A 13217-nucleotide genomic window follows, 5' to 3' on the forward strand; every position below is an offset into this window, starting at 1 on the left:
GGCAGAGAGAGAGAGGCAGAGACATAGGCAGAGGGAGAAGCAGGCTCCACGCAGGGAGCCCATGGCGGGACTTGATCCCTGGACTCCAGAATCATGCCCTGGGCTGAAGGGAGGGGCTAAACTGCTGAGCCACCCAGGGATCCCCAGTTTACTGGTTTATTATAAAGGATGAAATTTGGTGGTAGGGGGAGTGGCACCTGGCTGGCTCAGTAATGGATTATATGGACTCTTGATCTCAGGGTTGTGAGTTTAAGACCCAAGTTGGGTGTGGATCCTACTTAAAAAAAAAAAGACACAAAGGATACACTTTGGGAAGAACCAAATGGAATAGATGTGTAGGGTCAGGTAGGTATGGGTGGGTGGCAGTATGCTTCAGGGTGTATGTCATCCTCCCTGCATTTTGAGGAGCTCTCTGAACCTTGTTGTTCAGGTGTTTTTACAGAGTGCAGTCTTCTGTTCTTTTCCTCCCTTCTCATTCCCTCCCACCCCATGCATTCACCAAAGGCTAGTAAGTAGGGCTGAAAATTCCAACCTCCTAATCCCTGGGTCTTTCCTGTGACTGGCCCCATCCCAAGGCTATCTAAGGTACCCACCTAAGTCAACTCATCAACATAAACTTGGGTTTGATTGACAAGGGTTCATTAAGAACAACAAAGACATACTTCTATCACTCAGGAAATTTTAAGGGTTACAGGGGGCTCTATGCTAGAGACTGGGAATAAACCATATGTATTTTTATATTATACCACAGGTAATTATCAAGATGATTCAGAGTATGCTAATATGATTTTTAAAAATCAGAATGAAAACACAAAAATTTTAACATTGTCATAGAGAATTCTTTTACTCCCATGAATAGAGCAATAAATCCATGGATCCAAAGCTTCCGGTTTGAAAAAAACTACTAGGAGTTAGTGCTGTGAGGTGCGTGGCCAAGTGGCTCAGTGTACATACAGATAAACGAAGGGGAGTCAGCGCCATAGAAAAAAACTGCTATGTCATATTGCTTTTTAATATGTTCAATATTCCTTTTTTTTTTTTTTTCTTTACTGACTCCTTTTGGGTTTCAGATAGCGTTTGTTACTCCATTAATCTTCTCTTTTGGAATTTTAGCACCTCAGTGTCACTCCACAGGTTAAAATATACACCCTTGACTTATTACAATTTACCTTAAGTTTGAATTTTATCATTTTGGAAACAACATAAATCTAAATCCTGGAGACCCGGGATCGAGTCCCACATCGGGCTCCCTGCATGGAGCCTGCTTCTCCCTCTGCCTGTGTCTCTGCCTCTCTCTCTCTGTGTCTTTCATGAATAAATGGATAAAATCTTTAAAAATAAATAAATAAATACATAAATAAATAAAGTAATTGAATTCTTTTTGTTTTTCCTTTAGTTAAAAAAATTAAGCTTTTAAGAAAAACTTTATCAAGTATTTTATCAGTATATGAAGATGCAATTTTTATTTTCAAAATGTAAAGTCTATGATATGTATGAAGTGATTTATAATACCATTTTATAAAAATGCATTCCATTTTTCTTTTATTTTAGGAATTTTTAGAATGTGCTCATGAAGCCTGCAAAGTACATAATGTTCAGCCAGTTAAATTTTTTCTTGAAAAAATGATTCAAACATATGAAATGATGATTGTGAGACATGGGTAAGATTATAGATTATCATTGTCTGCCTTTGCTAGATGCTTTTTTCAAGTCAAACTATTAAAACAAAATTTGTGAACCAAAGGATTCAATAAATTTTGTATGCTAGGTAGGCTAGAGAACGACAAGCTCCATCCCCTAATTTCCATTCTAGTAACTTAAAACAAAGGTTTATTTCTCTCTCATGCTACCCATCCAACAAGGACTGGTAAGGCGTGCTCATTCAGTGATGTAGCACTAGCGACGAGCACAGTTTGCCCTTTTGGTCATCAGATTCGTTATTTGTTCTCCTTCATGCACAAACCCTTCTTTCCCAGGAAGACAACTTAAAAGTTCTAGTCAATCAACAAACTATACTTAAGGTTCAGGATCTCTAGGTGATATATGTTAGTTTCTGCATCAGATTTGGCAGTTGTTCCTCTTAATCGAAAGACCTACAGACTAGAAAAACAAGTTATCTGCCCTCCACACACCTAGTTTTAATTATAATAGTGGGCTTACTAGAACAGGCTATTGGAGCAAGCATTACTATCCAGAAATTGAAGAACTGGAGACACAGCCAACACTGATTGGTAGCAATTCTGAAACCCACTTGGGGAACCCCAGTTCCAGCAATAAATTGACTGTTAAACTGATAGTTTAAACCTCAGGACCTCTCACTTGTAGGGACCTTTCCAAGGAGTCATCATCATTTGATATACATAATTTATTAGATAAGGGTATCATTAAAGAGGCTATGGACATTCTGTATCCATAGTAATATATATAATTTTTTCCTACTCCACTGACTGTAGAAACTTTAAACCCCATAAAACTTGGATCCACTTCTGCATGATTTTGCAGGGGCTTTCTAGTTAACTATTTTCCATGGATACTGGTTCAACTTTCTTGAGAGGTCTATCCATCTTCATTTCCTTCCCTGTCACATGTGAGGTGGATAATAGAGAATTTGTTCCTGGGAGCTGAGAACTGTCTTCAGCCTGCTTCCTGCCTATAGAAAGTTGGGGTCTCAAAGGTCATGATTTTTTTTTAAAGGCAGGATTTTAAACAACACAAAACTTACTATGATATGAATTTTCAAACATATACAAAAATAGAGAAACTAGTAAAATCAACCCTCATGCATCCAATATGCAAGGATCATTTTTGTAAAATTTTTCTTATTTATTTAAGAGAAAAAGCACGAGTGAGGGAAAGGAGCAGAGGGAGAGGGAAAAGCAGAATCCCCGCTGAGCAGGGAGCCCAATGTGGGGCTCGATCCCAGGACCCTGGGATCAGAACCTTAGATGAAGGCAGATGCTTAACCAATTGAGCCACCCAGGTTCCCCTGCAAGGATTATTTTTAAGTCTCGAACATACACATGTGTTTTAGCCTAGGCTCATAGTTTGTCAGTAAACTCCCTCAAAAACTTGGTAAGCTTCTTATTTGTTTGATTCCAAGCAGCTCTATATGCCGGTAGACGAGCATACTCCTTATAAAGTCATACCTTTATAAATTTCCTTGCAGTATCCTTGAGCCTGTCAAACTTAATTGAGAAGGCCACAAGCTTAATCTATTTTACCTCCTGAAATGATTTTATCCTCCTGAAATGATTACTGGGAACCATATTAACCTTTCATAGATTTTAATAGTGATACAATGGCCCTACCCCTTAATATTATCCTTGGTGCCAGGCTGAGTAGATATTTGTTTTTTGAAGGTTTTCTCAGTTTATCTTTTACTAACTGGGGATGAGAATAAGTTGGTTGTAGATTCCTGAATTTCTGGACTTCCTCTATTCTCTTTTATTCCAACTTGCAAACTGGCCTTTTCTCTCCCCGCCACCCCCCCCCCCCCGGGCTTGTTTCTTTCCAATAGTTCTTTGTTAAATGTAGCCATCAGCTGGAATTATATAATAATGATATTCTATTTATTATCCTTTTTCCTAAAATGAAAATTTCATTAGATATATTATCTGTTTCCCAAGTTATCTTACGAACAAATTTACCAAGTGTTTTACCATTGTATAACATTAATTGCTGATCTTTTATCTCTAATAACAGTTAATTTGCCATCCACAACCTGGTCTCTAAGCCAATGCCACATATTTCTTTTTATTTTTTAAGTTTTTAAGAAGATTTTATTTATTTATTTGAGGAAGAGAGAGTGAGAGAGAAGGAATAGAGGGAGGGGCAAAAGGAGAAGCAAACCCACCACTGACCGGGAAGCCCAACATGGGCCTCAATCCTGGGATGCCAGGATCATGACCTGAGCCAAAGGCAGATGCTTAACCAACTGAGCCATCCAGGCTCCCCTTAAGTCTTTTTTATTATGGGTATAATACTTTGCCCTTCTAGGAACCAGTTTCTGTCAGTAAGGATGGGCTTAGGTTATTCTTTAGAAATGATCAGTCACTAAGACCCAAATCTTAGTGACTTAAAAAAACAAATGCTTATTTCTCATTCATAGTGTGTCCATTTTAGGTTAACAGGAAAGATCTACTCATCATAATTACTCAGGGTTCCAGGCTGTTGGAGCAGCCAAAATCTTAACATTATGGGTCACTGCTGTGCTGGAGGGAGAAGCTCTGTAAGAAGAGAGCTCTGAAAGCTCCATCACTGGCAGTGATCTGTCCCCTGTTAGGAAGTAACACCCTCTTATTGCTCATTAGTCACAATTTCCAAAAGAGGGCAAGGAATTTTACTGTGTGATGGGAGAGGGGAGATTCAGAAGTATTGGCAAAGAGCACTAACAATTACTATAGCAAATAAATTGAGGAAGGGGAACCTTTTTTACTCCTCTCCTTAGGAGGCTGCGAGACATTTTTTTTCAATCTTAAGAGTGTACAGTTACATTTTCATTTTTATTTGGAGATTTTTTTATTATATTCTCTTTTGTAGATAGTGGTATTAATTAGTGAATTTTAGAGATTAACCAGTTCAGAAGTTAAATGTATTCTCAAGTCTGAGAAAAATTCATAGAACTTCAAAAATTATAAATACTAGTATTTTATACACCAGTATACAGGCAAATAATTTACCATTATTTTTTAGAATCTTCTTATATTATTCTTTTCCTTAATAGTTTCATGTTAGTAGGAGAGCCTTTCTCTGGTAAGACAAAAGTTCTACATGTGCTGGCTGATACCCTAACTCTTATGAATGAACGTGGCTATGGAGAGGAAGAAAAGGTCATTTATAGGACTGTAAACCCCAAATCCATTACTATGGGCCAACTTTTTGGACAATTTGATCCAGTGTCTCATGAGGTAATTTATAGTATAAATATTCTCTTATTGACAATGCACATTAAACCAAGAAATTTGAGATATTCTTAATATGATCACTTTATAGTTTTATAAAGGAAGCTTTCCAACTCTTTTTTTCCCTAGTGGACTGATGGTATTGTGGCCAATGCTTTTAGGGAATTTGCCTTATCAGAAACACCGGACCGGAAATGGGTTGTATTTGATGGTCCCATTGACACTTTGTGGATAGAGAGCATGAACACAGTATTGGATGATAATAAAAAGGTAACTCATAATGATTAAAAGCAAAACTGAAGCACGATATGAATATACCAAACACTACTGAACTATATAAACTTAGAAAAAAGTTAATATGGTAGATTTAATGTAAAATGGGGTTTTTTGGGGGGCCACGGTTTTAAAAAAAAGCAAAATAGATGCAGACATGCTTAAGCAATATTATGTATTCAACAGTTGATTGACTAGGATTATATATTTACAGTAAAGGATGCAGCAAGCTTAATAAGTTTATAAATTATCTTTTCAATGAAAACTATACTGTAGTAAATCCTTTGCTTAATTTATTTTTGTAGAATAAAAGTGTATTAAAACCATTGTGTTAGCAGGAGGGCATAATAATGTAATAGACGTTAAGTTGTGAAGTGTTTCTAGTTTTAGGGTTTCTTACAGAACTTCGATATTTTAGGAGGAAATAAAAAGGGTTCATTCCTTTTTGAAACCATTGAATACATACAAGCACTGTGAGATACACAGAAGAACTAGAAAATGGAAATCCTCTCAGTATTGTTTGTAATTGAGAGATAACATATAAACTGTACTGTGTGACTAAGTTTAGGTTCTGCCCTTTTTAAAACCTATATGTGCCTTCACATAACCATCATTTAAATAAAAATGAATAAATTTCTTGCACTTACATGGCTCACTCATGTTCTTTCTGAATCAGTACACTTTCCCGCAGGGGCAATCACTACTCTGACTTCTACTGTGATAAATTAATTTGCTGGTTATTGAATTTCATGAATATGGAATCATACTCCTTAGTGTTTTCCTTCTTGTGGTCAGCATGGTTTCTGTGATATTCATGTTGTTGTAGTTCCATTTTATTTATTCTTTTTATGTCTGTATTAGTAACTTATATGAATATATCATAATTTATTTTCATACTTACATGAAATAACTACACTACTAAATAAGCAAATTAATTAGCATTCAAACAAATATGCCAGCATGTTGTCATGGGTAGTTGATCATTTATTCATATTCCTTTTTTCTGTTATATTCACTGAGCTAAGAAGTAGTATTGATTCATAAGAGAAAGGCTAATAAGGGTCTGGTTCAGAGCCAGGTAGGAGGATTGTCTCATATTGGATGAAAGGGAAGCAGGAATGGATAGGTCTAGATACAAGTAAACATGGATTTGATGTGGAAATTTGAAGGCAAATCCTTTTGATTAATTGATTGATTGATTATTTATTTATTTAGTGAACTGGTAGACCCTGGTTCTTTGCATTGGAGGACAAAAGGAGATTTAAGTTACCTATTATGGAAAATGAGGAAGAGCGCTGCCTATGAAAGCAGAGAAGCATATCTGAGGATTAGTCATAGTGCCAAGGTCCACCTTTGTGAGATTTTCCCTACCAGTCTAAGCAGCTTGGATGTGAGTATAGACGATGTTGCCAGGCTGGAAGTACAGAAGGACTTTAAAGATATTGATATGAGAGTACTGAAAGTGCTAGATGGTAGAATGGAAGCTGCTTAATAATGAGGGAAATGAAAACAGCAGAGATATGAAAATGAAGAACAAGTGTAGTAGGAGTCAGTGGGTAAGAGCACTGGATGAATAGGAGGCTTCAGGCAGAGACTGGCATGCTTGAATTTAGTATTTCAGAATTGTGTAGTGTTCCAGGAGAGATGGTCCCAAGGTATATAAAGTGGATGACTAGAATGCCTTAGAAAAGTAAATGAAGACAAGATAATCAAAGAACTAAGGGGCTGCCATGTTGTGATGCTCTTCCTCATGGACACTGGGTCAGGCCGGAGTTATAGTAGAGAGGAAGAAACTGAACCAAGTATCAACGATGGCGTTGCTTGGGTGCTGGTAAGTGAGAAGAGCAAGCATGTTTGTCAAAGAAGCAAGGGGTAGAGAGGGTGGAGTAGAGTATTTGGGAAACATGATGGGGGAGTAAGGAGAAAACTGATTCCACATCTCAAATTTGAAGCAAATAGGACGATGTTTGCTGAAATAATCTGGTAGAAAATGAAAAGTATTCTAGACCAGCACTGTCCAATAGAACTTTCTGCAATGATAGAAATATTTGCATTGTCTAAGAAGGTAGCTACTAGTCATGTGTAGCTGGCTACTGAGCATTTGAAATATGGCTTAGTACAGGGTTCCTTGGCTGGCTCAGTCAGTAGAGCATGTGACTCTTGATCTCTTGAGCATGTGAGGTCAGGCCTCATGCTGGGTGTAGAGATTACTTAAAATCTTTTGAAAAACAGGGCTTGGTGCAATTGAAGAACTGACTTTTAATTTTAACTACTTAAGATTAAATTGTTTAAATAGTTAAATTAATTAGATTTAGTTAGTTAAAATTAAATATAAATAGCCACATATGACTGCTGGCTAGCACACTGGACAATCAAGCTCTAGACCATTCATTTTTTTTTACAGATAAGAAACAAGTCCAGGAATGCTAAATACTGCCTTGTTGCCATATAACTAGATAGGGGCAAAGCTGGGGCTACAGTGATGGTTGTAGAGAAGAAACTGAAAAATAAATGAAGAGGAAGACTTACTAATGAAATTAACTTGGAATATCAATAGTATTAATTATTAAAATTATTGAAAGCAAATGATAATTCCAAAGATAGAAGCCAAGGAGATTAAGAAGCCAAAATGACTTTAATAATAAAGGATAAGAAAGAAATTTGGCACAAGGGAAGCAGTTGATAAATTTAGGTGTTTTCATATTTGATTGAAGAGGAATATTTTAGATTGAAAGCAATCAAGAGGGCATAGCAAATATAATGCATAGGCCTTGATTGACTTGTTTTGAAGAATCAGTTGAAAAGACATTTCTAATACAACTGAGGAAATTTGAGTACTGGCTGAGAATTACATGATACTAAGGAGTTTTTGGTTGTGTTAAGCTGTGATAATGTCATTGAGGTTATATAGAATACTCCTTACTTTTAAGGGATGAATATTGACCTATTTGGACGTGAAATGCCATGGTATGCATAATGCATAATACCATATGCATGGTATCCTGCCATGGTATGCATAATGTTCTTTAAAATACTGTTTTAAAAAATGAAGCAAATGTGGCAAAATGTTGACATTGGTTAAATCCAAGAGATGGGTACCTGAATGTCCATGCTATTATCTATTTTCAACTTCTCTCTTTCATATTAATAAAGAGGTCTTCTGATAACTTTATAAAGTCAGAAGTATTTCATGTGATTTTATTAATAGAACTGAAATTTGTCTAGGATTTTTGCAGTATGTCATGTATTTCTCCTCCTGCTTAACTTGATGGGGGAGAAATTATCCCTATTTATAGATGAAGAGACTGGGTCTCAGAGATATTATGTATTTGCTTACCTAGTAAGTAATTGACAGAGCTAGACCTTGAATTACAATTTTCTGGCTTCTGTTTTAATATTTCCTACATTATATCACAGCAGGATATATATTATCTTATACATAGAATACATTTTTACCTGAGAAGTTTGCTTTTTAAAAAAATAAACATATGAAAAATAATTGCCTTTAGCTTTGCCTTATGAGTGGAGAAATCATTCAGATGTCCCCTCAAATGAGTCTCATCTTTGAAGCAATGGACCTTTCCCAGGCCTCAGTAAGTTGATATTTTAATATAACAATAGTTTTTGTATTCATTTGGTCAGTAGGTATTTTTTATTATGTGTCAGAAGACAAGTCAGGCAGCAGGATAAGATGAATAAGACCCAGTGTATTTAGGGAGGATAAGAAGCTTATAAATAGTCCCACTGTACTGCTATGTGTGAGTACTTTAAGAATATGGAGGGAGTGAGTGCCCAAGAGGGGAATGGGTAGAGGAGGACTATGGAAAATGTTTGAGTGTTTTATCTGGTTTTGAGGGTTAATACTTCTCTAGGGAGATTAGCTGGGCCTGGGCATTCCAAATCATGACAAGATGATATGCAAAGACCTGGAGCCATGACATGTCTGGGGATCTATGATAGCAAACATTTCATCTAATGTATTTGAAGCTGTAGAGGAAGACAGGAGCTTCATCATGAAAGGCCTTATATGTCATTCAAAGAAGTAGTTAATAACTGCCAGGTGCCACTGGCATAAGGACAACTTTGAAAAATAAAATGTCTTTTTTCTCTAGCCAGCCACTGTAAGCCGCTGTGGCATGATTTATTTGGAACCCTCGCAGTTAGGATGGGAACCACTTGTATCCTCGTGGTTGAATTCCCTGAGAGAACCTCTTCAGGAACCAGATCATCAGGCTCTTCTGAGAGGACTTGTTGACTGGTTAATAGAGCCCACTTTACAGCTTCGTAGGAAAAACTGCAAGGTAACACTGTAATTCTCTTATCTGTTCAAGTTTTTTTTAGTTTCCATTCAACTTGACCTAAGTCTAAAGTCACAGTAGTAGGATAAACAACTAAAATCAGTTTCTTCTTAGACATTTGGTATTCACTTTTTAAAATGGGATGTTCATTGTGACAATCAGTAGTTCACATGCACTTGTAAGAAATAATCAGTGCCATGCACACTTCACCCAGTTTCCCCCAGTGGTAACATTTTGCAAGGCTACATTGTATCACAACAAGGATATTGACATTAATACTATCTACTGATCTTATTCAGATTTCAATGGTTATATTTGTACTCAGGTGTGTGTGTCTCTCTCAGGGTTTCATTTAAAAATTTTTAATAATTTATAGAGCAGCCCAGGTGGCTCAGTGGTTTGGTGCCGCCTTTGGCCCAGGGAGTGATCCTTGGAGACCCGGGATGAAGTCCCACGTCGGGATCCCTGCATGGAGCCTGCTTCTCCCTCTGCCTGTGTCTCTGCCTCTCTCTCTCTGTGTCTCTCATGAATAAATAAATAAAAATCTTTCAAAATTTTTAAAAATAATTTATAATTTTAAATCTAAGCGCAACTTTGCACCCTTTGCCCAATGTATCCCCATTACCCCACTTCCCAAGGCCCAGTGACCACCATTTTACTCTGGTTCTATACATTCAACTTTCAGATTCTGCATATAAGTGACATGCAATTTTTTCCTTTCTGTGTCTGACTTTCCACTTATCATAATATCTTAAAGTTCATCCATGTTGTTGCAAGTAGCAGGATTTCTCTTTTAAGTCTGAATAATATTCCATTATAGGTATATATATATTATATTTCTTTTTTTAAAAAAGATTTTATTTATTCAGTAGAGTAAGAGAGAGAGAGAGAGAGATAATGAGAGAGAGAGAGAGAGAGGCAGAGACACAGGCAGAGGGACAAGCAGGCTCCATGCAGGGAGCCTGACGTGGGACTTGATCCCGGGACTCCAGGATCACACCCTGGGTTGAAGGTGACGCTAAACCGCTGAGCCACCACGGTTGCCCTATATGATATTTCTTTATCCATTTTTCCATCAATAAACAATTTGTGTCCATATCTTGGTTATTGGGAATAATTCTGTAATGAACATGGGAGTTCCATTGCACATGGGAGTGCAATGAACATATATCTTTGAGGTATTGATTTCATGTCTTAAAAAGGGATTGCTGGATCACATAGTAGTTCTATTATTACTTTTTTGAAGATACTCCATACTGTTTTCCACAGTGGCTGTACCAATTTATATTCACACCAACAGTGCACAAGGGTTCTCTCTTTTCCACATCCTCACCAAGACTTATCACCTCATCTTTATAGTCCATCCTAACAGGTGTGAGGTGATATCTGGTTTTGATTTGCATTTCTCTGGTGATTAGTGATGTTGAGTGCCTTCCTATATACCTATTAGCCATTTGTATATCTTCTTTAGAAAAAGTGTCTGTTCAGGTCCTTTGCCCATTTTTAAATTGGAATGTTTGGTTTTTTTGCTATTACACTGTGTTAGTTTCTTATAAATTTGAATGCTAACACCTTATCGGATACATGGTTTGCACGTATTTTCCCTAAATTTATAGGTTGCCTCATGACCCATAAGATCATGACTTGAGCAGAAACCAAGAGTTGGATGCTCAATGGATTGAACCACCCAGGCATGCCCCTTCCCGCATTGTGTATTCTTGTTGCCCTAAAGGAAGATCAGTTGACTTTATGTTTGGGTTTATTTTGGATTTTCTATTCAGTTCCATTGGTTTATATGTCTGTTTTTATGCCAGCATCACACTGTTTTGATTACTTGATTACTGGAGCTTTGTAATATAATTTGAAATCAGGATGTGTGATATTTTCAGCTCTGTTCTTTCTTAAGATTATTTTGGTTATTTGGAATCTTTTGTAGTTCCACACAAATTTTTAGAATTTTAAATTTTTGCCAAAAATGCTATTGTAATTTTGGTAGGGATTGCTTTGAATCTGTAGATCACTTTAGGTATTATGGACATTTTAACAATGCTAATTTTTCCAATCCATGAGCACAGAATGTTTTCCCATTTATTTGGGTCTTCTTCAATTTCTTTCATTAATATTTTACAGTTTTCAATGTACAGATCTTTCACGTTCCTGGTTAAATTTATTCCTAAGTATTTTATTCTTTTTGATGCTATAATAAATGGGATTGTTTTCTTGATTTACTTTTCAGATAGATCATTGTTGGTGTAAACAAATGCAATTGACTTTTGTATGTTGGTTTTGTATCTTGTAACTTTACTGAATTTGTTCTAAAAGGTTTTTTGTTTTTTGTTTTTGTTTTTTTTTTTTTTGCATGGAGTCTTTAGGGTTTTCTACATATAGGATCATGTTATCTAGAGATAGAAATCATTTTGCTTCTTTTCTGATTTGGATGCCTTTTATTTCTTGTCTGATTGCTTTAGTTAGTACTTCTTGTTGAAAAGGATTGGTGAGAGTGTGCATTCTTGCCTCATACCAAATCTTAGAGGAAGAGCTTTCAGTTTTACCCCAGGGATTATGATTTTAGTTGTGGGCTTTTCATAAATGTCCTCTATATTATTGCAGAGATTTCCCTTTATTTTGTGGAGAGTTTTTAATCACAAATGGAGGTTGAACTTTGTCAAATACTTTTTCTTTTCTTTTCTTTTCTTTTTTTAGCAGTTTTTTTAAAATTTATTTTTTATTGGTGTTCAATTTGCCAACATATACAATAACACCCAGTGTTCATTCCCTCAAGTGCCCCCTCAGTGCCTGTCACCCAGTCACCCCCACCCCCGCCCCCTCCCCTCCTACCACTCTGTTCGTTTTCCAGAGTTAGGAGTCTCTCATGTTTTGTCTCCCTTTCTGATATTTCCCACTCATTTTTCTCCTATCCCCTTTATTCCCTTTCACTATTTTTTATATTCCCCAAATGAATGACTTCTCCAATTGACTTATTTCACTCAGCATAATACCCTCCAGTTCCATCCATGTCGAAGCAAATGGTGGGTATTTGTCGTTTCTAATGGCTGAGTAATATTCCATTGTATACAGAGACCACATCTTCTTTATCCATTCATCTTTCGATGGACACCGAGGCTCCTTCCACAGTTTGGCTATTGTGGATATTGCTGCTAGAAACATCGGGGTGCAGGTGTCCCGGTGTTTCATTGCATCTGTATCTTTGGGGTAAATCCCCAGCAGTGCAATTGCTGGGTCGTAGGGCCGATCTATTTTTAACTCTTTGAGGAACCTCCACACAGTTTTCCAGAGTGGCTGCACCAGTTCACATTCCCACCAACAGTGCAGGAGGGTTCCCCTGTCTCCACATCCTCTCCAACATCAAATACTTTTTCTTAATTTATTGAGATGATCATGTGATTTTTGTCTTTCATTTTGTTAATGTGATATATCACATTGCTTAATTTGTATATCCCTTGCCTCTCAGGCATAAATACCTTTTGGTTATGACATGTAATCTTTATAGTGTGTTGAATTCAGTTTGCTAGTATTTTTTTTTAAAGATTTTATTTATTTATTCATGAGAGACAGAGAGAGAGGCAGAGACACAGAGGGAAAAGCAGGCTCCATGCAGGGAGTCCAAGGTGGGACTCGATCCCCGGTCTCCAGGATCATGCCTTGGGCTAAAGGTGGCGCTAAACCACTGAGCCACCAGGGTTGCCCCAGTTTGCTAGTATTTTATTGAAGATTTCTGCATCTA

The 13217-nt window shown here is 36.8% G+C and overlaps 1 protein-coding gene across 4 annotated transcripts in view; it reads left to right on the top strand.

Annotated features, from left to right (window-relative positions):
* Positions 1 to 13217, top strand: part of DNAH12 (dynein axonemal heavy chain 12) — a 203784-nt gene that overhangs the window by 74470 nt on the left and 116097 nt on the right. For all 4 annotated transcript variants that reach the window (XR_012011905.1, XM_072785760.1, XM_072785758.1 and 1 more), the window contains exons 30-34: positions 1552 to 1661; positions 4724 to 4907; positions 5031 to 5171; positions 8684 to 8767; positions 9287 to 9475. Coding sequence is in view for 3 of the 4 variants with exons in the window: in XM_072785760.1 (XP_072641861.1) it covers positions 1552 to 1661; positions 4724 to 4907; positions 5031 to 5171; positions 8684 to 8767; positions 9287 to 9475 (708 nt within the window). In the remaining variant the exon portion in view is untranslated. The remainder of the gene's footprint in view (positions 1 to 1551; positions 1662 to 4723; positions 4908 to 5030; positions 5172 to 8683; positions 8768 to 9286; positions 9476 to 13217) is intronic.

This window comes from Canis lupus, chromosome 19 (genome assembly GCF_048164855.1).
Source record: "Canis lupus baileyi chromosome 19, mCanLup2.hap1, whole genome shotgun sequence".
Classification (NCBI taxonomy): domain Eukaryota; kingdom Metazoa; phylum Chordata; class Mammalia; order Carnivora; family Canidae; genus Canis; species Canis lupus.